The sequence below is a fragment of the Xiphophorus hellerii genome, chromosome 13 (genome assembly GCF_003331165.1).
Source record: "Xiphophorus hellerii strain 12219 chromosome 13, Xiphophorus_hellerii-4.1, whole genome shotgun sequence".
NCBI classification, from domain to species: Eukaryota; Metazoa; Chordata; class Actinopteri; order Cyprinodontiformes; family Poeciliidae; genus Xiphophorus; species Xiphophorus hellerii.
The window spans coordinates 28333473-28358176 of record NC_045684.1 but is presented as its reverse complement, the minus strand read 5'-3'; the positions used below and the strand labels follow the sequence as shown (position 1 = coordinate 28358176).

Genomic DNA, 24704 nt, shown 5'->3' with positions numbered 1-24704 from the left:
AAAAACATTTTCCCCAGCTTTTTTTATATGCCTTAAGAAAATCAAAAACACTTTGGAAAAAAGTAGTAAAGGATCATAATGCATGAAAGGCTGAACGAATGCTTCCTCCTTCAATCGGCGATATTCTCCACTAGTGCCAAAGCATTTCACAATTACGCAGCACGTCTTTGAGCAGCTACTTAGTTATGTGTGATTGTCTACACACATTGCCCACCTTGAAAATGATCAAACTTCAAACCTGCCCTGTTCATCCAGCCCCGCTGCAGAGGAGCTTAGCAGGGCGGACGTTGCTCTTTTATGGGGCAGAATAAACTTAGCTTATACTTTAATAGAAAATAAACAAACTTTTATGTAACCTTTCAAATAAAATAACAATGTTTGTAGAGAAAAAATAGTGCATTAAAACTACTTTCCCCCCAAAAAGTTACTCAAGTAATGTAACCATACCACCCACTTTTGAACAAAACAAAATTAGAAGCCAATATTTGTTAAACAGCTTAATGTGATTTATTGGCATTAGCTAGTCATTTAGCTGACATTGCATTAATCTCACTCGGTTAGTTTGGGGAGGAAAGCTGGGCTAAATTCTTTGCCTTTTGCTGGTTTGCTGCTATGAATGTAACACAGCAGCGCAGATCTGCTCAGCAGCAGCAGCAGCCTTACTGCCGCAGAGGTGGAAGACATGCGCGAACATCTTAGCGCTCGCGTTGCGTTTAAAGGCGCTGAAAAAAGTGAGGGAGACAGAGGGACAAATACAGGAAGTGCGGGAACCCCTACTGCAGTGGTCCCCAACCTTTTTATTACCGTGGACCGGTCAAGACTTTGCAATTTTGCTGCGGCCCGGGACCGTCAGATAATGCTTCTGCATGTTGGTGTTCCAGCTAAAAAAAAGATAAAGCCTTTTTTTCTGCCCCGATTTCTCCTTTACGACAATCATACAACGTCCTGCAGTGTGTGGTGTGTTACGTGGTGGTGTTGAATATGCCCGAACTAAATTCGGGCATATTCAACATTGTCTTGGCCCGATTATCGCAGCCTGTTGAATGTGACAGGTAGCCAATCAGAAAGCGCAGTGACGTAAGAATGGAGGGAATCCCGGGATGTGCTGTGGTGGCGCAGGGGTTAAGCACAACCCACATAAGGAGGCCTTAGTCCTCATTGCGGCTGTCGCAGGTTCGATTCCCGGCCTGGCGACCTTTGCCGCATGTCTTCCCCCTTCTCTCATTACCCACTTTCCTGTCAAGTAACTATCAAATAAAGGCCACTAGAGCCAATTAAACCTTTAAAAAAAAAAAAGAATGGAGGGGAATCCCAAACAGTTGACATGGCAACTGAGAGTCCAGTCGACATCGGAGGTGATATATGGAAATGTTTATTACTATATGTAAAGGTCATTTTATATATGTTTATTATATGTGGTTATGTTTATTCCGTTAAAAATGTTAACCACGAACAAACACAACTCACCTCCAAATCATAATGCAGCAAATCGAGCGGCTGCTCCCGCCATCTTTTATCAAACGCCTTTTCTTTTTGTTACTTCTTTTATCGCTTAAAATGAGCCACAAACTATCACTACTGTTTGATTATTCTAAATTCACGTTTGGTATGTTGGGGGTTTTACTGGATTTTCTTCTGGAATCGGTTGGTGTGTTGCTCCTGCCGTGTGGTTGGACACACGAACCAACCGAACCTGTTGGACTTTTATCGGCTCGTGTCGTGTGTGGTCACAAAATCGGCCGACAATCCTTAAATCCTGCCGTGTGAACCAGACCTAAAACTCACAAGCTCTACTCCTTTCGTCTCTCCACTGCCCTAATGCTCTCTGACTTGGGTCGCTATGGTAATATTTACATATCTCTTCAAAGTAAGATACAGATGCGCCACAAAAACGAACATTTTACTTTCGTGAAAATTTTAACTCACGATAACGACTAATGGAGCCCTGAGCTTGTTTCCCTGCAACCAGACGGTCCATCTGGGAGAGATCAGAGACAATGACACCGGAAGTGTTGCTGATGCACAGGGAGCTCTTGGTCGCTACGTGACGAAGCAATTTGAAGCTTCATTCCCTCATTAACATCCGGTCACCATATCATGCAGAGCTTGGACTGTGGGAATCACCTACCAGGATAAATCCATCCTCCTGTCTCTTCTCTGGGCCTTTTCCCTTCACAAAGAAACTTTCCAAAGAATCTGATCTGTTTTTTACTCATTTTGCTGCTTGTGGCTCAATGTTGGCGCGCAAGAACCGAGAGAATCCGGTTAAAGGATTTTCAAAATAAAAGATCCTCCAGACTCAAATAATACATAAAACAGAAATATTTAATTATTTCTTGCGCGGCCCGGTACCAATTGATCCGCGGACCGGTTGGGGACCACTGCCCTACTGTATCAAATCGATATGGGAATAATAGAAAGTTGGCCACTCTGAGGTAAAAAATTATTTAAAAAAACCCCAGTAAATCCAACTGTAGTCCTGCATTACATTATAATATGCTACATTGTGAAATATTATATATATATATATATATATGAATGAATTGTGAATTTAGAATAATCAATATATATAACACTTAACCGACAGTGTCCTATGATGTCCACCAGGGTGCGGTATTTTGCAATTGATTTCTGCCTATGTGGCTGGAGTTTTGTAGCATTTCTATGTGGAAAGTTACGGTATGAAGGCTTAAATTTTTTTTAAATATTTTTCCTTCGTGTTTTGTTGTCGACTCCTTTAAATGGATTAACAGCAGAAGCACCAGGTCTAGAAAATATTGATTTTCCACATAACTGTGATAAAATCCATATAAAATCCAGCTGTACTGCTCCTGTCTCTACACAGAATAAAAGATAGAAATAGAAATACCTTTTCAACGTCGTATTTTCTTTTTCTGCATTTTTACAGATCAGGAACTTTCTGAAACTGAATCCTGTAAAAGCCCTCTTACTTCAACAGTTCGGTTGGTGATAGTCCTTCATACAACACTGCCCTCATGTGGCCAAGCTCAGGTAACTGCATATTCCAAAAAAACACCAGAGAATCGAAAGAAATAATAGAAACAGAAAGAAGCATTCATAAATCATTGTTTTTTTATTTTCTAATCAGATCGATCAGTTATTCAGTGTTTGCAGACGACACAGCTTACAGGCTCTGTATCAAAAAAAGAAAAAGGATCCGTACCTTTAATGCTCAGAAATGACATCAGAGAAACACTAAACAATTAAAACATGTCAGCATTTCCAGTCAGTAGTTTACAATATAAAGTTTATTAAATCTACATTATTGTTCCATACAGCTGCATCCGCTATAGAGCAGCATATATAAAGTACCATAAAACAGGCAGGAAGAGAAAAATATGTACATTTTCCTGCTTTCAAAAATCTCAAATATAAACAAAGAATTAAAGGCTAAGTTTTCATTCAACCCCGTTAGGAAGCATAAGGTGCTCTTATCAAAAATCATCTAGTGATATGGGATTGTGATTAACAAAAACAGTCAATCAGAGGCTGGTTCTGAACCAGTCTCATGTTTGGCCTCAGCCTGGTACCAGTGTTCAGGAGCGTTAAGGCAGAACCGGCTCATGGTGAGGGACCCCCTCTGGTTCAGTCACTGAGCCATTGCAACGCCCACTGGGCCCACCGGGCCCACCGTCTCCTGCAGACTCCACCACAGTCCAACACCATCCTGAGACTCTTCAGGTAGCGTTGGCGCCATCTTCAGGTTACAGGAGGAAATGGGACAAGCTGCTGCTGCTTCTTCAGAAGTGCTTTACATGATGATGTGAGCAGCTAGGGCCGGTGGTATCTGCAGGACGGCACACATGGAAACAGCTGTAAACATGAGTTTCCTCCAAACCTTCCACTGATTCAGTACATTTTATGCGACAGAAAGCAGAACATCACTGTGACATGGAAGAAAAACGACTCGTAATGTACAGTAGATCTGAGGTGTACAATTTTTTTGTCACAAAATATGTCAAGAGAAAATGTCTCATGGGCCCAAAAAGATGAGGGGGAGAAATAAAGAAGAAACAAAATACTAACTTTTCATTTTACCTATACAATAATAAACCAAGTTACATAACTTTGAGTAAGTGTGTAAAACTATTTATTTTGTTAGAAAGGGATGTGTAAATTATTGTAGACCCAGAACGTTAAGTGTTTTGCAGGTATGCCTCATTAAAAAAAGGGGTTTATTTTGTGAATTATTAAAGGTCTCAAATGAAATTTATAAAACATTTTTTATCAATTTTAAGCAATAAAAACAAGATTTAGGCCACTCTTGCATGTAGCCAAATTTGATCAGTTCTTTAAAATCAGATCTGGGGGCAGCAAAGCTTTATTAATGTGATACATAAAGCCTGCTTATCAGGTACTTTTGCTGTAGTCAATATTTCTATTGTAAGATTAGAATTTGTCTGTAGCTAAATAAAGTCTCCATTGGCATCAACCACTTGTCCTGAAGGGACAGCCCTGATTTGGAGCATTTTAAGTTCAATCTCTCGACCTAGAATCATGTATTGTGTTCCCTCCACTTCACAATGATGAACTACTTTGTGCTACTCTGTCACATCTAATCCTAATAAAACACTAGGCTGTGTAAGAAGGTGAAAAAGTTCACATAGGTATGAATACTTTAGCCAGGCCAACAGTACTGATACTCAGCGTGTGCGGCGGCCTCACCGGGTGTAGATCTTGCTTTCTTCATGGACCTCCATCTCTGTGCTCTTGAACTCGTTGAGCTCCTTGCGGATGGCGGCCTGGAGGGGACACACAGGATCAGAACCTTCTGGACACGATTCTGAACACTTGTTTTTCACAATGCAGGTCAAAGTCAAATTTAAGACTTAAGAGCTTTTAGACGTCACATTGAATAAACTTTAAGACCAAAAAACTTTATATATAAGGGATCGAAGTATGATCCTGCAATCAAGCATCACACAAAGCCTCGTGGTGCCAAACGTAAAAGTTGTTTTTTGTTTGTACAGAATGCAAAAAGCCTCATTGGAGTTGTCAACAGAGGTGAGACAGTGATGAAAATAAATATTATCCAGCCAACTGGGAATAGGTTTGCACTTATCCATCATAGACACAAAAAAGTTAGGTAGCAAGGGTTTTTAGCAGCTAGCGGTAGCCTCAACTGTGTCAAGTCACAAAATGCAGATGTCTGCACACGGCCCCCTGAAGAAAAAAAAAAAAAAACAATAGTCTTGCTATGACAAATTTTAAGACCTATGATTACTATATTTAAGGCCAATTTGCATTTCCTACAAGGCCTTTATTTTAGATGCATGAAGTTTTAAATCTTTTTAAGGATGCATGGACAGTCTGATATGTGGACCAGAAACTGTCCCAAAAGCAGGAAGCAAACTACAGCGCAGGGCATTCTGGGTAAATACAATCTAAACAAACCCACTAGTCTAGCGGTAGCAGGAGAAATGGGTCATGGTCTTCTATCAGAGAGAAATCCTCCAACACTACAATCTGACACTACTCTTTTTGTTTCCATTTTGTGAAGAAGGCAGTTTTGCTCAGTTTTTTCTTCAGAGGTTTAACAGAGCGAGAGAACCACAGCAGCTGGAAATGGAATAAATGTAGTTTTGGTCCCGATGGAACCAAGTCTACCGGACTATGAGGTGGCTGCTTCCTGAACACCTGACCGTCACACAAGGCTTCTGTCAGCAGCGACCGGCTGTGAACTGCAAGGGTCTCACCTTGTCAGCAGGAGTGAGTTTGGTCCACGGCTTGTCGGCTCTCCGGTCGTAGTCCTCGGCGTGAGTGGACTCCACGTCTTCGTGGAAACGCAGGATCTTCCTGGCCTGCAGCTCAGCCACCGTGGGCCTCTGAGACAGCTGAACGTAGAAGAACAAGGAGGTTTTAGGGCTCGAGTTCAGGAGAATACCAGCTGAACGTACGCTCGCCGAACGTCCCCCACCTTTCTGGTGAGCCTCCGTTTGATCTCGGATCGCTCCAGCCGTCGATCCGTTTCGTTCTTGGCTGTGGGAAGGGAAGACGTTTCATGAGAGGGGAAAACAGAGCAGCCAGTCAGCTAAGCTTCACCTGAGCTGCCGTCCACCCGCTGCCATAATGGAGCTCTTTAAGCACTGCCAAGCTCTGCACAAGGAGCCATGTTGTTTTGATCCCAGCTAAATGGACACCGAGACTGAGCTCAGCCTGACTCGGAGCAGGACTCTGATGACTAAACAAACTGTATTTGAAGTAGTTTGATTTTACAGAAGCTTTTTCCAACAGCTTTAAACGTTCTCCTAAACATGATGAGAGATGCGTGTTATTTCAGCACCAACCTCCCTGTGGGAAGAACAGCACTTTCCTTTCAGCTGCGTTTCTCCACAGCCTGTCTGTGCCTGTCCTGACTGGAGCTCTACCTGATGCTACCTGACATCACACAGTTCAAGTCTTTAAACACTTTGTTTCCCGCCCAGCATCAACTCCGGGCAAGAGAAGCAACTCTTAAGCAGTGGAATGACGCTGGAGTTCAGCGTAACGATGCTAAAAAAACCCACAATAGTGTCAAGTAGGATTGCTCCAAGTTATTTCACCTATATTAAATCTGGATGTCGGAACATAGTTTAACAAAAGACACTCGTAATTCCCTTTTGTAGTAGTTCAAACATCAAGTACAACTCAATATGAACAACCAATCAGCAGCAAGAAAAGGAAATGGCAGTCCTGGATTGGCTGCTTTGGAAACAGCAGCCAGTAGTGGGACAAGCAGCTCTGAGGCATTTCAGATTCTCAAGCTGCAATTTCTTTCAAATATTTTAGCTATACTCAGAGAAAAAATTGGAATAAATTGGAATTGACTTTCCTCAGAAAAATCTGTGAAACCGGAGTCGTGAATAAGAGGAGGTCCACACAAACACACACAGGTGTGTTGATGGGAGTCCAGGGCGTTCGTGTATAACTTGTACACTTCATGGTCTCTTTCACTACAACTCAAACTGATTAAAGCATTTCTTTAGTATTAAAAGTCAACGCAGTCTTACTACAAACCTCTAAAAGCAACGCTGACGTTTCAAATGGCTTTCTTGATTAATACACATTTTATTTACAAAAATCAAACCATTAAATTATTGACAGTAAATCGGAAACTTCTTTGTAAGCTGTTTAATTAAATTTAAAAATTTGATTTCTTTTTTTTATCTTGACTAAAAAGGTGAAAACAGCAACTTGTGATATTAGAAACTGATTTATGTATGTACAGATACTGGAGTATCTGCAGGTTTCAGAAAGTCACATTTAAGACTTCTTAAGATATTTTTGATGCCACCTTGTATGACATTTAAGATAAAAACAAATTAAAAATATGGGGATCCTACTGTATTCCAATCAAGCATAGCAAAACTGACCCTAGCTTTGTGACCATACTACAGGAAAAAAGCTAGCTGGATAACTTGCTAGCTGGGGTATATTAGCAGCTAGTCTCAAGTAACCTCAGATGCAGAATGCAATTAAAATCAATCAATCAATCAATCAAATATTATTTGTATAGCACATTTCAGCAGCAAGGCATTTCAAAGTGCTTTACATCATTACAAACACAGAAACACAATGCAATATAGAATCAATAATCAAAACAAAGCATTAAGTCAAGTTCCATCAATAAATTTGTAATTGATCACATTTCAAATACAATCCTAAACAGGTGGGTTTTTAGTTGAGATTTAAAAGAAGTCAGTGTTTCAGCTGTTTTACAGTTTTCTGGAAGTTTGTTTCCAAATGTAGGCATGTGATTCACACTTCTGCCAGACAGAAATGTCCAGTGAAAAATGAAACTCTATTAAATAGTCCTGATTTTCCTAATTTAAGACCTTTGATTAACATATTTAAACCCAATGTAAATTATATTACCGTAATAAATTTAAGACATCTTAAAGCTTTAATTTCAGAAACATGAATTTCAGACTTCTTAAGTGTTTGTGGTTACATCCTGACCCTCTGGCGAAGAACACAGCTCATTTTGAGTTGCCTTCACTTAGTAACAGCCTTCACATCGAAGAGTGTTATCAGTCACTATTTAGCAGAACTAATAAATTCACTGATTGAAAGAACTCAGATTTTTTTTGTACTTAAAATTACCAAAAAAATGGTAATGAAAGGTAAACTGGGAGGAAAAAATGAAACTATGAAACTTAAGAAGTTATTGAGGAACTGATCTTTTCCTGCAGATGACATATTTAACTGTAATGTGAAGGACGGACAAAGTGAGTCTCACCTTGAAGAATGTTTCTCTGCTCCAGCTCTTCCGCTGTAGGTCTCTGACTCAGCCGCCTGAAGATAAGCAACATATTTATCCATCAGTCATACAGGAAGTCAGTTCATCTGTCAAGTCAGTGAAGAATGCAACATTAGTGCAGTGCATCTCTGAGGTGGAGGAAGGAGAGTAGAAAAACAGATGGTATCCTGTCTTGTTGGGGAGGCAGGTGGGCGTGTGTGTGTGTGGGGGGGTGTGTGTGTGTGTGTGTGTGTGTTTTACCGTGTGAGCGTGGTGCCGATCTTGTTCCTCACAGCCACCCACTGCTCCCTGTTGCTCCAGCTCATCCCCTCCTGGTTCTCCTGGCCTTCCCTCTGTTCTCGCTCATACTTCTCCTGCCTCTCCAGCTTCAGAGCCAGCGTGTCTTTTCTCTTCACACGGCTCGCCAGCCCACCTGTCAGACACCAGACCCCCGTATTAATACAGACAGGGGTGGAGGCCGGGCGTGGCTATTACAGGCTTTTCTTTAAAGGGGCAGTATTATGTGATTTCCAGGCACATACTGTCAGTTTATAGCACAAACAAGTAACTATGTTACCTTCAGTTGTTACAAATATGAACTTACGGTAAATTAAATTTTACTTGAAATTGGGCCTCTGTCTCTTTAAAAATGCTTCTCTTTGTTTTACTTAACCTTTATTTCACCACATTGACATTTAAAATCTCTTTTGCAAGAGAATCCTGACCAAGACTGGAGGAAGAACATGGAGATTAACAGAAAAACTAACATCTTCATAAATAAATTAATTAAAAGATTCCCCAGTCAAAACATTTCCAGATAGATGATTCCTTCTGTAACTCAGTAAGAACATCCTTAAAAACATTCAGTGCCACCAGCTCCTCTAAGTTCATGTATTTCTGCAACAGAAAACTAACATTTGCTGGCAAAGTTCCACCAAGTGTTTGCTAATTGCTGCTGGATAGTCTGAAGGAGCTGAGTGGGGGCATCGTCAGAGAGGGCTGCTCTGTGAGGAAGAAGTTCGGAAGCTTGGAAACTACAGGTCTGAGGAGGAGCTGCGCCTCGAAGGCGGGGCTAAGTCCACCCAGTCATTTTGCACAGCTGAATAGTTGCCATAGAAATTAAAGGATTTTTTTTTCAAACATGCATGAAAGAATCAAGGCAACACTCCAGGTATATTTTTGATGAGGAAATAATATTATAACATGATGTAAAGCTCAATGAAGATGATTTAACATGATGCTGCCCCTTTAAATGCAACAGTGCAGCTTACTTGCAGGGCCTTCTTCATCGTCGTCCTCCTCCTCCTCCTTGTCGTCATCTTTGTAGAGGATGGGCCCATCGGAGTCTGAGTCGTCCTTGTGGCCGCCCTGTTCGGGTATAGCTGTGACCCTGGGGTCTCCGATCAGGCCCCTCCTGCTCCGGGGTTCCAGCTCCGGCTGCTGGGGGATCCGCTGAGCTTTCAGCTTCTGCAGCTCTTCCTCCATGTCAAAGTCATCATCCTCTGGTCTGGAAAGACAACAGCATCACATGCTGAAGATCGTTTCCATTCCCTTTCCACTCTCACAGATGTCACATACTAGAACTGAAACGTATGGTTATTTTAGTAATCGATTATTCTGAGAACTAACCAATCAGATTAATAATAAACTCACATTCTGCAGATTTTACTTTTAACCATCCAATCCTTTTTATTCACCAGAACTCCATAACCACTGCCTGTCTTGACTGGTTTACATGCTAACAACTTCAGGAAATAAAGTGACAAGCCATTAATACAAGACCAAACAATGTTTGGACACTTTAATTAGAATGAAACAACTGAAGTTCAAAAACATTATTTTTACATTATGTGTATTTTTTTATGTTTGCCTTATTCTGGTGTTTAGACATGGCTAAAAATGTCCTCCAGGAACACATAATTACCTAATGATATTTTCAAATTTCCTGTTAACTTTAAACATTATTAACTCAAAGACACAGCAGGTTGCTAGATGGTGGCTCTAATGCTCCTACCACCAGGCTTAGCTGGTTTGCTGGGGGAAACCCTGATTTATTCATATTTATTACCTAGAGAGTGAAATAAAAAAAATTAATGAAATGGAAAATTAACATTTTAATTTGACTCAGAAAAACGTCCAGTTTCTGCAATAAATTTCTTTGCTGTTTAAAAATCTATTCAAATAAAAAACCCAGAACCATTTCAAACCCAGATCTTCATCTGGTACCAGTGAGATTGACGGTTACTTACAGCCTCAGAGGTTCGATGAAGACGGGGAGGGAGCGACGCGAGTTCAGCAGCGCCTCTTCAGGGTCGTCAGGGACCTCTGGGGGAAGCTCAAAGAGCAGTGAGTGGGCCCTCTGGGATCCCTCAGGATTAGGCTGAACTGCGCCAGGGCTGTTCAGAGCTCTCTTGATCAGGATGTGCAGCGGGACGGCCGGAGGCTGGCCGGGCAGCTCCATGGTCGGGGTGGGGAGGTCCGTCTGGATGACGGGAACGGCCCCGGCAGACGAGGTAGGAGGTGGAGGGAGCAACTTCACCCTGGGAGGAGAAGGGGGTATGTGGGCGGGCAGCGGGAGCGCGGCCTCCGCCATCCTCTGGGGGACAGTCATGGGCGTCCTGTCCTCACTGCTTCCACCTTTAGGGACGGCAAGGGGCACTGCGGGGTTAACAGAGGGCGGCTCAGGAACCTGAGTGGGGAGGGATGGGTCTGCAGAGTAGTGCTTGTTGACGGGGGTCGTCCTTTTGGGTGGGATTGGTGGGGAGCGCTTAGCGGGAGCAATGACGGTGTTCAAGCCGCCGCTGGCCTGAGAGAACTCAGCTGTGGAGAAAAAGAAGCAAAATAAAAAACAAGAATTAAAGTGTGAAGAAGTGAAGGGAACCATTCAGGGTGTGAAGATGCAGAAGCAACTGGTGAGGTTAGTACAACGACGACAAGCAACAAAACTACTGAACAAACAGCTGAGTCAGTAGGAGATGATTGTTCAAGAGCTACACAGTTCACAGGTCGTCATGGCAACAGCTCAATTAACGAGGACATTCACTTCATTCTAGCGTTTTCCATGCAAGGCCATTCTTTATGTAGAAAACATTAGTTCAACCAGAGGGGGGGAAAAAAAGCTGAATTATCAGCGGGTGCATGTATGGAGTTAACACTCAGATGACGGGATGAAGTCGACGGGCTCCGGCGAGCCGCTCGGGCGTCCGGCCCCGGTACCTGAGCGGGTCCGGTCAGCCCTGTGGCGTAGGTACACGGGCAGAGAGAGGTAGAGGCCGGCCCGGCTCTGCTCAAGTCCCGAGCCCCTCCAGGGGCACGGCTGCCTGACCTGAGGCGCCCTGTTCAGGGAGGAAGCTGGCAGAAATGAGTGGAGACGTCAGGGATGGGGCTGGCTTACATTCCATGCTGGGAGATAAACATAAAAACCAGCAGCAGAGGATGGGAAACACCCTGTGTGTCAGAGCACCGCACTTATCTCAAGCTATCACCAAGTGAAACCTGCTGAAACTCAAATTTTGAGATTTTTTAAGACTTTTAAGAATTTAAGACCTGAATTGTAACAGGAATGTACAATAGGATATCATGGATTTTATTTGATATATATTTGTAAATAAGCCTGGATGATATGAACATAAAGTTTTATCCCAATGTTTTGTAGTAAATATTTAATGATAACTATTTATTACTTCTTTTGTAGGTAACTTGTATGATGGTGATTTGAGAGATTAACTATAGATCTTGTTACACTCTAATTATTACATTTCCTCTTAGTATTTTTCTCATTTGTCACCATAAAGTCTTCTGTGTCTCTACACTTGTTTGGTTCCATGCTCTGCTCATTTTTCTTTCAGCTGTATTTGCCTCCATAGTAATAGCTTTGATGACATAAAATTCTTCACTAGGCCAGACTCTGACCATCATGTTTAATCCACAAAATGTCCGACTTCAGAGTTTGTGTCACACCAAATGCTGCTCTTAGATCAGTCCTAGCAGTAGCAGCACTGTCTGTGTTTTGATGAGCTTTAGTCATGTCGAGAGAGGAAAGCTTGGCTAATAACATCATATGGGTTAGTAACAGAATTGAGCCAGTGCTGAAGATGAACACCATCCAGCCAACCGGCAATAAATTTGCAATTAACCCATGATAGATGCAAAAAAAAAAAAAAACACACAAAAAAAACATAGCTAGCTAGTAAGGGTGAATTAGCAGCTAATTCAGTGATAACTTAGCTAGTTAGTGACAACTTTAACCGCAAGTCCCACATCGCAACGAAGATGTCTGCAGGTGACTCAAACTATTGACTGATGGAAAAGTCTTGCGAGAAAAATCTACATAAAATATACAAGATTATAGTCATATGAGGGGAAAATATAAGACCTGAGATTAACGTATTCAAAGCCAACTTTACTTTTTTCATGTTATTTGTTTTGTAAACTGTAAGACTTTTGAGTAAAACTATGATATTTTGTATTATTTGTATACCATCATTCCTGTTTAATATTTAGTTTAATTTATTCTAGTTTGACATTACTTATGTTGAAGACATTTCTTTGCAGTATTTGTTTATAATAAAGTTATGTTTTGAAAAAGGGGGGGGGAGACATTTTAAGGCCTTAATTTTAGATACATTAATTGAAGACTGCTAAAGCCGAGCCCGCGGCCAGCTGACAGTAACACTCCAACAGGCTGTTATTGTCACCCTGTGGGTCTCAACCCACTATGCTTTGTCTCACACTGATTTATTACAGACCATCCCTGATCCTTCCAACCCTGGTTCAGATCTGGACAGGGACTTTGGATGAAGTGGAGCACCTTCATGATGCAACAAAACACATCCAGCTGCCTTTTATTGAAAAACTCACAGAGAAAGTTATGCTACAATCTCAGCCAGCACCGCTTACTTGCTATTTGTAAATGTGTGAAATTGCAACTGCTGCTAGCAAATGGCAGAGGAATGTGTCACTGCGACAGAGGCTGCGTGAGTTTCAAGCCAACAACAACGGGCTGGGCTGCAAGAACGAGCAGCTGTGGCAAGCTGGGGCAAACAATATTAAAAATAAGACACCAGTCAGTTTCCATCTGCCCTAAAGAAAAAACTCTACTGGTGTAAAACAAGCTGGAGCACGTAGCCTCAAACAGATGGATGAGAGCAGCCACAGCTCAGTCAGGTGCAGAGGTAACAAGAGACGTTTTTGTTGTCTCTGTCAAAAGACGTCATCATAATCCGTTTTTAAAATGATAGTGACCTATTCATTGCATTTAATTTTTATTGGGTTCTACAGGGTGGGCCATAAGTTTCCATACATGGAAGAATGCAAAATGTATATTTCTTTTATATTTCAGATACCGAAGAAAATGTGTTTGACAAAAGAGCAAACAATTGAAATTATACTGATGGCTGAATCGGGAAGCAGACAAATGGTTGCACAAAACTTTAGCAGAAATCATGGAACGAGCATCACACACACGACACTGTGGCAAAACTTATTTGCAAGTTTCAGAAAACTGGAAATGTTGCAGCTCAACCACGAAGTGGTCCAAGACGTGCAGCGATTACAGAGTCCCACAAAAATAAAAACGGTTGCCCAATCTAAAATGTTTATTTTTTCTATGTATGGAAACTTATGGCCCACCCTGTATATCAAACATACATGGTTTAGTTCCCTCTGAGATGCGCTACTCTGTGTGTAAAGTTGAAAATGCCTGCATGTCTGCACCAGTCATCTGACAAAGAGACAAATGGCTGTCAGATTTTTCTTTCACCATTTTATGCACCCCCTGATCAGGAGAGACTCCCGCTAACAGCTCACTGACGCCTGAGGAAACGTATGAATGCTGGCTAAAACTCTCCAGCAGCAACACTGATGGAGGCTGGTTGGTTTTTATAAGTCAGAAAAACTCAGCAGGATCAGTGAACTGGAAACCCCCCACCCCAAAAACAAACATATGTATTTTAACAAAGTGGCTGATAAATACATCTATACAAAAGCATAATGTGTACAATATACCTAAAGGGGAGGACCAGAGACGCTCAGACCGGTTTAAAAGTTGTTTTGAAAGTAGTGAGTCATTTCCATGTCTGTTTTTCCCTCCATAAAAATCTGGTCTAGTGCTAAACTACTGCTATATGTTAATTAATACCAGTTCTGTCAGTTTTCTTCATGTTTCCACAGGACTTTTTGAAAATTTAACTTTGGTGGTGAGCTCTAACTTCAAGTGATGGACCATCACCCTAATCTTTAGCTCACTGTCAGTTTTAAATTAAAGCAGGTTAGAAAAAATGCCATCTAAAAACCAGGAGAGTCTTGTAGGTGACAGTGATCTTAATTTTACCACGTTTCCTCTGACTGGAAGCAATGAAAAACGGCCCAGCAAGAGCCTCAACTGGAATCTGACAGCCTGTGAAAGGGACAAAAGATTTGGGTGATGGCAAAGACGGCTTCCATCCTGAAGTACATAACAAGCTCATCAGCAAAGATAAATTATCAATAGCAGTGAAAACATGCAACCCCCCCACCCCCAAAATAAAAACAGCTCAGCAGTTATAGGGAAGGGCTTGGTTGCTGTAAAAGAGCAAAAGATTTGTCCATTTATTATTCAGAAGGTGAGTTTTTAAAACAAATTCCTTTGATGTAGGTTTATTATCCTACAAACAAACTTCCTGTCTGAGTGAAAAATCGTTAATGTGAGGGATGTGAATTAGGGCTGTAATGATTCCTCAAACGATTTGAGCACCTTGTTTATTAAAATTTCTCGAGGTAAATTATCTGCCTTGAAGCTTTGTTAAATTTTGTTTTATTATTTAGCACCTTGTTCAGCCGGGTCATTATTTGCGTTGCACAACGCTCATTCTTCTGCCTATGAGTTGTTGACGAAAGCTAAGTGTTAGCAGCATAATGTCTAATTTTCAAGTTTGGTCCAGGGGGCTTTCATTGATTGATGATAATGTCCGAGTTTTTAGCGTTTTTTTCGGGGGATCAATAAGCCTTCGCAAACTGACTAGGGAGATGCCTGGAGTACAGAAGCATTTCTTCTGCCGCAGCAACTGCATGGAGGCTGGTTGAGAGTGAACGACGGTGAAGAGTGCGGCAGGTGTATTTATACAAGTGGAGTGGATAAACAAAACACAGCAAAAATAAATTTACCTCCATACTGGTCGCAACAAATGGGTGGTAGAGTGCATCGTGGCGGCAGATAGCTATGTTTCTGTGTGCGACACAGTAACCAAATCCAGTCGTTCCCATGGACACAAAAGCTATACATGGCTGGACAAAGTGAGAGTTCGTCTATTAAATTGACTGAAGATAAACATATAAACTAAAAACTGGAGTATTAACATTTTTGTTTACAAATGTCTTTGTTATCATGGCTCTTTATTATTAAATTGAATATAATTTCAGATTTTTGTATAATTTTTGTCCAGGTAAACATAAAAGGTGAGCTATTGTTGTTACAGGTTGATTTTCTAAACTACTGAAAAGTAATTGCTAGAGATGCTCAAATATAAAAAATTGGGCCGATTTTGATATCTGATAGTTATACTGCTCTATTTACCAATATTTTATCGAATTTTTTTATTCAATTACTCGATTAATCGTCAGAATACTTGATAGAATACTTGATAGCTAAAACAAATGTTTACAACAGCCCTAATGTGAATAGTTTTGGTTCATCAGGATATTCTTATTTTAATTTGTCCCTCTGTCTAACTTTCTCCAAGTTACTCAATCATTTTTTTTCTGTTTTCTATTTATTTTATTGAATTCTAATTTCTTTTAGCCTTTCTCTGAACCAATCAGTCTAAAGCTACATCTGTGACCTGTATTGGAGCACTTACTCTGTTGTGCTGTATCTTACCTATCCACCTCTACCTATATCTGAACAACCTCTCAAGCAGGAGAAGAGTTAATGATCAAAATCAAAATCTAACTTAAGCTTGTGTAAGACGCGCTGTTAAGTTGACTTTCCTGTTAAGGTGAGAATTTCCTGAAACAGCTGATTTGCAGCAGAGTGGCATTCCAAAAAGGCAAATAAAAGTGAAAAAAATCAATTAAAACAAATTTTGTTTTTGGGTTGTCTATAATTGATTATTTTATATAACTGTTTCCGTGTATACTTGTTTCTACATCCAAATCTATTTTTACATATTTACTCATTTAAAGAATTTCTGAAATGCCATCCTGAACAAGCTCAAGAAATAAACAGGAAACATCTGAAGAATGTGGTGGAGCCAACGCAGCTCTGTGGGGAACAACACTCCAAGGTTCCCCCTGAGTATTTATCTCAGTCTGCAGATAACAGAAACCACTGTTTATGCTGACTGCAACCAAAGGAGGGCTGAGTAATTACTAAAAGAGTTATCCTGTTTCTCCCACAAACATTAGGTCTGTTTTACTGAGCTGGTTAAGGAGCAACAGGATTTACTCATGAGCACATTCCACCACAGGATGCTGAATATTTACATTACACTGAAATTAGTCGATTCAGGTGTATTCTGCTGTCAACAACTGTGTGTTTACTTTCAAGGAATATTTCCTCCACCACCAACAGTTTCATCAGTCATACCAAAACTAACCTTCAGTAACATTTTGTACAAATAGAAATACAAGTTTTGCAAAGATACAGTTGAAACCAGAAGTTTAGATACACCACTTCTTTCTCACTATTTGAAGTTAAATCAAACTAAGCTTTAAGAGAACCAGGTAGACATGTCTTTTTATTTGGTGTATGTAAACCTCTGGTTCCAACTGTAAATGCATTTGAGACTCTTATCTTCTGTCATCTTTAATATTATTAACTGTGCATTATGGTGCGTCTGTTTTTAAAATAGGAAAGAGATGAAGACTCTCAGGCATTGTAACTGTTCTAAAATCCTCAAAATGACTTTGGACAACTTTGGGAATGCTGAGAATGAAAACAAGCATGATGGGGTTTTGCTTTATCACATTGGTACTTTCAGTTTCTAAATTTCATCAGAGCACAAAGTGCAGTGAATCAAAAACAGTGCAGTAGACAGATTGGATAGCATTGGGTTCTTCAGAGTCCAATCTCTGATGAATTCAAGAAAACATCACTATACAAGATTTTAACAGGTGGCTAAATCAAGAAAACAGATCTTTAGTTCAGTATCCAGTCAGACTTTCCTTACCAAGATTATTTTTCTACATGGTAAATTTGGTAGTACAGAAAATGTTCTCTTACAATTTTGACAGATGTTCTTTCACCTACAAAGTCATAATATCTTAACTTTGAACACAGGTTGCAGTGTGGTTAGATAGAAGCCAGGCAGTCCATGGCTTATGATGAAGGTATAATCACATTTGGACTGTTTGACCAACTTCAAAAGAGGACACAAATAGACAGAGACCAAAGCAACTCATTATAGAGAGGACAGGAAAGAAACTCACCAAGCGCTGGAGGATTGCTGTTGCGGTTGGTGGGTTTAGGTGGAGGCACAGGAGGTAGCTTGAAAACAACAGAGGACTGCTGAGCATGAGGAGGGACAGGGGGCTGCTGGACATGGGGAGGGACAGGAGGTTGTTGGACATGGGGAGTGACAGGGGGCTGCTGGACATGGGGAGGGACAGGGGGCTGCTGGACATGGGGAGGGACAGGGGGCTGCTGGACATGGGGAGGGACAGGGGGCTGCTTTGTGTGGGGTGGAACAGGGGGAGGTGCGTCAGAGTCTGCTGACAAAGCACCAGCAAGAGTCAGCTGAAGTTGGTCATTTACTACGAGAGAGACAGTTCTTGGGGGCTTGACAATTGCAGCTTCAACAGAACAGCTGGAGGAGGTAGAAGACGAGGAAGAGAAGGACAGGGTCGAACTGGTGGACTTGGAAAGATGACCAGTGGGGAATTTAGGGGGAACCAAAGCTTGCTTGGGTAGGGGTAGTTGTTTTTGGGAATCTTGCTCCGGGGAATGGTCAGGGATCAATCGGACACCGACAGACTCTGCAGAGGCGTGGACAGACACAAACACACACAGACAGTCATTAAAGGAGAGGTTGACAAGGCTTCAAACACTGAGCTTTGGGAAACTACGTAAACAGGAAGCACAAAAAGCATTGACACACAAATCAAGAGTGAGGCAAAAGCTGAAATGAGGGGCTGGCTTGTAGGATATTCTTTAGAGGGGAGGTAACCTAAAGTACACCCATGATGACAGATCAAAGAGGATCTTCTTGATTTCTTTTGACTCAACAGTACATTGTAAAACGTACTTAGACCTCTTGAGCAACTTTCGTACATTTTGTCACATTACAACTACATAGTTGTGAAATGGAGGACTTCACAACTTCACCATCCACTACTAGTTGTGAAGTCACATGGTTTTCAAAATCTCATGTACTTTTGTGCCTTTGTAATCACCCACTTTTTAATATTTTTATGCTTCTACATCCAGCCAAGAAATAAACATCCGCACTTGGCTTCTTGAGAGCTAAATTCAAAACTTTTGCAAAGGTTTCAAGAGCCTTAATAATTTCCTTACCTGAGCGGTCACGGAATTCGACTCCTGGTTTATATCTGGGTAGCGTGGAACTTCGTTCAACGTTCAATATAGTTTTCTTGTCATCATCTGAGGAGCTTCGCTGCATTGGAGGTCGCAAGTCCATGTCATGGACTGAACGTGGGACAGGCAAGATTCTGTCCATTTTCTCACGTTCATCTCCCTGTTCCTTAATCCGGTCTTCCCGTTTGTCCCTGATATCACCTCTCTCCACCTGAGCATAATTCCTGTCCCTATCTTCTCTTACTTTATCATCTTTTCTATCCTCTCTATTCTCCTTCCTGTCACGCTCAAGCCATCGCTCTTTGTTGTCTTTTCTTTCTCTGTCATCAAGCTCTCTCTTTTCCTTTTCATACTGCTCCCGTTCCCTCCATTCTCTTTCATCACGATCTCTCTTTTCCTTGTCCTCCCTATTCCGATCTCTCTTCTCCCTCTCGTCCCGATCCCTCCTCTCCCTTTCGTCCCGATCTCTGCGCTCCATCTCGTCCCGATCAGAAACCCTCCTCTCATCCTGATCCCTCCTCTCGTCCCGATCGCGGTCCCTCTTCCCCCTCTCGTCCCGATCACGATCTCTCTTGTCCCTCTCGTCCCGATCATGATCTCTCCGGTCCTTCTCATCTCGATCCCTCCTCTCCCTCTCGTCAGGATTACGATCCCGTCTCTCCCTCTCGTCAGGATTACGATCCCGTCTCTCCCTCTCGTCAGGATTACGATCCCGCCTCTCCCTCTCGTCAGGATTACGATCCCGCCTCTCCCTCTCGTCCGGATCACGATCCCTCCTGTCCCTGTCGTCCCGATCCCTCCTTTCCCTGTCATCCCGATCCCTCCTCTCCCTGTCGTCTTGATCCCTCCTCTCCTTGTTGTCTCGATCCCTCCTTTCCCGAATGGCTTGGCCATCTTGGCCATCCCTCTTCTTGTCTTTAATGGGTCTATCATCTTGTGGAGGGTCAGACCCTCTTCTATCATAGTCCAAGGGAATGCGGCTTCGTCTGTCTACATCCATGGGCAACTTTGCATATCTGTCCACATCCAGAGGCGCCCGGATAAGCGAAGAGTCCGATGGTGTTCTGATGCGACGGTCTTCTCCTTGAGAATACCTACTGGGATTTGCCTTGATGTCAGCCTTTTGATATCCCATTTCTGACACCCTATCGGCATCTGTTTGTACAGGGTGCCCATTTTTAACTGGTGGATCTTTGAGGTGGATTTCATTGTTGCTCCCTAACCACATGCAGACGGGGAAAAAGTATATGAGCAAATAACATTTTTTTGCAATTAACTCACTTTGGAGACTAAAGCACTTGCATGTAGACTTACCATTTTCAGGGATCTCTTTTAAAACTCCTCTAGCAATCAGCTCATTGCGAGATTTTCTGACAGAAATCTTTCTTTCCAATTCTGAAGAAGAAATACCACACAAATAAATTGTTTGATCTACCACACACACAATGCAAATAACTACTGTAGTAAGCATACCTTTAGATGTTTCAGAGAACTTCTCACTTGGCTTCTTCTTCTTAAATCTAAAGGGCTTGAGGAACTTTCCCATGGAAAATTTGCTTTTCCGCTTTGCTGGGGGGGCTCCTCCTCCGGAGTTTCCTTCTTCAGACCCTGGTGTGCTCTGTTGCAAGTCGACCTTATCATCTACCAAGACAAAAACAAAAAAAGCATGTTTTTTTATTGTAGTGGCAGACAAAATAAATGTGACGTGCCACAGCAAAACTGTGAAAAGACCAACCAATTTCTGTAAAAATAATGATTTACCTTTTTTGTGCAAAATAGTTGAAGCAAAGAAACCACTGCATGCTTTAAACAGCAGTTTCTGGGATTTTAAAATAGGAAAGTTTGTGTTATAATTCAGCTTCTTCATTTTTTAATACAAAATCCCAGTGGACTACCCTGGCACCCCGACCACCGGGCCTAGCAAGTTTTCTAGGGGAAACCCTGTATAGCACTACATAATCTATTCAATCAGTACACTGACTAACTGCACATAGAAGCAGAAACACATAAAATAAAAAATTCTTCATGTCTGCTTTTCTTTGGGCTTGGGCCTACAATTCAAAGGTATAGGGTTTTATGCCCTCCGTTTCAGGATCGGCATGGCTGTGTTTTCTAAGCTCAGTCTAAACTCTAATATACACACGAAACAGAAAACATTGTCTAACACATTGTATTTATTCATGGCTTAATTAAACTATCGGCCAGGTTTCACAGACGATTCCATGACAAAATTTCACACGACAGAAGCTCACAGCCTAATTGGAAAATGTAGCAGAAGATCAAGACAAATTGCTCATTTTTGTCTTCAGAAGTTTTGTTGCTATTGGTGTGCAAAGTAAATGATGAGCTTTTGTGAAAACACCCAGGTAGTTCATCAGGTAAGTGGACAATTTTCTTGAAATATCTTCATTTTTTCATTTCTATGTGTTTAAGATTATTAGAAAGTGTAGAATCAACTCTTTCAGAATCTGTACAAAAACTCAAAACAACCTGGGGGGACTTGTTCCTGGTTTTGTCATGGCCAGTCACAAATGTTTACAGCTCCTTCCCCTTACTGGAATGTAATAGACAAATACACTATATGAAAAACCTTTATTTTTGTTGTGATCATGACAAGGTCAAATATGAGAAGAATTGTATCTACAATAACATTTTTATAAGACAAATGTCCGAGTGAGTACAGCTATAGTAGTTCAAGAATTCAATCTGGAGTCCATGGTTAAAGAAGAGGCCTTGAATAAAACCAGTGTGGAGGAAAAAGAAATCTCTCCAACAGTCGTCTAAAAGAAAACAATGTAGCATATGTTTGTGTAGCAACAAGAAAACAAGATTTCACATTTAGCCAAGACCTAAGCTGCTAACTTACCCTTATTACTATGTTCTCAATTGGCATTATTATTTCTTTAAAATAAGCTTAAGAGAAATAATTCAACAAAAAGAACCAGATTAAACGGCTGGTTAAAGCAAGAAGGAACATGAATTTTTTTGTCATACTCTCCTGTATGACAAAAAAATTCTAAAGACTGTCTTCGGTTTAATTAGAGCCCTAATCAAGCATGTGGGTGTGAAACCACTGCTTAATACCTCTGTGGAACACAAAACAAGGCAGTGCGTACTGAGTCACAGCTCCAGAGTGGAAATCCCTAACTTGTTACTGCACGGTTGGGTAAAGTCCCACAACAAAATGACCTTGAACTGTTGAGCAGCTACAATCAAATCTGTATTTGTTACTTTTAAAGTAACAAACACAAATTCTTAATCAGGGTTTCGTCCAGTGTATTACAAGTAAGCAGATTGTATTTATTTTATTTGCCTAAAAACCTAGCAAAAATACAAATGAGTATAAACAGCATCTGTCCTACTACAAATTTGAGTGAGCGATAACAATCTCCATCTGGTGTCATGATTGTTACTCTTACCTCTTTTTTATTCACTTTGAGAAAACAGAACATTTCAGTTTTCATTAGTAGAGAAGCTCATCCACTTCTATATCTAATAATTATATATATATATAAAAACCTCAACATCCATAATAATCATTTTTACTTTAATGTGACTTTTTTGATGTCATGAAACTAAGGCTAGTGAAGGACTGCAGACCCGTGAATCTGTTCCACCCTGTTATGGCAGCTTGAGCAGTTCTTGGCCTACACTGTACAAACTGAGGCCCTAAACTTCAACAAGAAGCATACAGATACATAAATCTCAGGTAGATCAAGAAATGGCGACTGTTTTGTCAGTAGTATATTATTTGTAAACTGTGATCATGTGGACTCAGAAATCAGATCAACTACAACTTTTGCCAATTGATCAAGTCATCATTTTTATTTCTCATTATGTTTTTAGAACATAAAATTATGCTGGTACCCTCAGTGATAAATAAGTAAAACAATAAAGCATATATCTGTTGCTAAAGTGTCAATTGGTCTTTAGGGTTTAGCAAATGGGTCTGAGTGTGTCTGCAGGGAGGCAGAGGATGGAAGGTGGACAGATGTTTCACAGCTCTTGGGAAAAAGCTTTTCCTTAGTTTGTAGTCTTTATACACCTGTACTGTTTCCCAGATGGCAGCGGTACAAACGGTTTGTATCCTGGCTGGTTGGACACCTGGCTGGTGTCCAACCAGCAATACGGCTGACCTTCCTTTGCAGTTTGCCAGCTTATATTAGGTCAAAATTCTGTAACTGACCCCTAACAATCCACTGGGCAGTTTTCACCACCTGGGCCAAATCAGGCTACCATAACATCCACTAGACAATATTAACAACAAGAATCATGGTCGTTTGTCTGCCCTACTATCCCAAATGTAAAAGTGTGGAGTTTGATTAACTCTCTTGAGATTTTAGCTAGATCTGTGTACTTTACTTAGACAAGACAACACTACGGTCAGAAACAAGTATCACTAGTGCAATAACGGATGTAGGAAAACTGCCATGGTTACTATTGGTGGAGGTTCTATGATTTCTCTTCCACACACCACAACAAGAGAGCATAACATCCTAAACTCTTTAAAATACCACAATCCAGTGGAGTCTAAGAGAAAACTAAAAATGGGTGGTCCCCGATTATGTCAATGAGATAATGATTGAAAACATAAGTCTATACAAAAACATGGTCACTCCAGTCCCTAGATCTCAATCCTTTAGAAAACTTGAGGGCTGAACTGAAGAGAAAAAGAACATAAGAGAGAACCCAGGACTCTAGACCAGTGGTGTCCAAAGTCTGTCCATAATCATGACACAAGCTGTGTTTCCATTACAAGTGTGCGCAAATGTTCCTATGTTCTGCTAATGTCGAAAAAACACATCAAGCTACAAATACCGTTTTTCCTCCAAAAACCGACCCCACACTGTCAAAAACAAAGAATGTAGGAAAGCTGCCATGGTTCCCTACATGGCAGCTTTCTAACAGATGAGTTAGTTGTAATAATCTGCTTGCATAAACTATCTCTGCTCCCAATAGAACTTGCCCCTTCTCCTGTCAACACTCAGCCATTTAAACGCAACGTGTGATAAAACATCAACAGTGCACAGACCAGCTGGCACTCATCTAACTCCCTGCTGGCCTACGGTCAGGCTCCAACTGACTCATGCCAATCACATGACATGCTGAAACCAAATATGCAGAATAGCAAACCAAAGTCAAAAATACACCGGCAGTTGGTGAGCAAATATGTAACCAGGACAATGTTGTCGAGTAACAGTGAAGTTTCACAATCCTTTTAAACTTCCACACCGTCTGGAAATAGACAAGTGGAATCTTACTAGTAGACAGAGATCACAGAATCTGCTTTATTTAGAGCAGAAGTATAGACGTATAAAATCAGGTGAAGTAGACGTATGAGGACGGTGGAACGGTGCAGGTCCCTTAATTGCTGCTCTAACATCTGCTGCTAAAAGGGCAGAGAGTAGTGTGCAAACAGAGAGAGGTTTGTGTGGTTTGTGGATTTCACAATCGCCACATTCCATCTGCATGCATTCTTCTACACCTGCCTGTACCTGCCACCCTCTCGTTCCCCCTGTGTTACAAACACCTGCTCGTCTTTAACCTCTCGACGGCTCTCAGAACTGCAAAGATGAATAAAAAAAAAATACCTGACCGCTTGTTTCTTGGTCTGCTGCGTTTATGTCCCGTCACTTTCTCAGACTTACCAGCTTGGCGTGTGGCCGGTTGCTGGCCCACAGTCTCGCTGCTAGCATTTTGTCCCATGCTAGGGCCTTTGCCCCCACCGGCCGGCCAGGCGCTGCCTCACCTGAGGCCCCACGGCAGGAGAGAAGAACCTTACTCCAACTCGCTCCTCTCCAAAGCACACCAAACTACTGTAACTACTGTCTTGACTGCTCACTCAAGGCGTTTAGTGTCTCTTGGCTGTAGAGTCCAGCACCTCCCCCTTTCTTCAGCTTGAGTTACTTGTTCTCTCCCTCCCTCCCCGCTTCCTTCGTCTCCTTGCTTTAAAAT

The 24704-nt window shown here is 41.4% G+C and overlaps 1 protein-coding gene across 9 annotated transcripts in view; it reads right to left on the bottom strand.

Moving 5' to 3' along the window:
- Nucleotides 1-3075: 3075 nt before the first annotated feature.
- phactr4a (phosphatase and actin regulator 4a) overlaps nt 3076-24704 on the bottom strand; it is a 34991-nt gene continuing 13362 nt past the window's right edge. For 4 of the 9 annotated variants that reach the window (XM_032580212.1, XM_032580213.1, XM_032580214.1 and 1 more), the window contains exons 3-15: nt 20223-20390; nt 20064-20144; nt 18729-19967; nt 17645-18190; nt 11456-11590; nt 10489-11059; nt 9511-9746; nt 8501-8672; nt 8240-8295; nt 5939-6000; nt 5718-5855; nt 4687-4763; nt 3076-3808 (exon numbers count right to left, since the gene is read on the bottom strand). In XM_032580212.1, the coding sequence (XP_032436103.1) occupies nt 3793-3808; nt 4687-4763; nt 5718-5855; nt 5939-6000; nt 8240-8295; nt 8501-8672; nt 9511-9746; nt 10489-11059; nt 11456-11590; nt 17645-18190; nt 18729-19967; nt 20064-20144; nt 20223-20390 (3497 nt within the window). In that variant the 3' untranslated portion in view covers nt 3076-3792. Of the gene's footprint in view, nt 3809-4686; nt 4764-5717; nt 5856-5938; nt 6001-8239; nt 8296-8500; nt 8673-9510; nt 9747-10488; nt 11060-11455; nt 11591-17644; nt 18191-18728; nt 19968-20063; nt 20145-20222; nt 20391-20510; nt 20632-24397; nt 24647-24704 lie in introns of those variants that run through there. The other 5 variants (XM_032580211.1, XM_032580209.1, XM_032580208.1 and 2 more) reach the window with 5 other exon arrangements.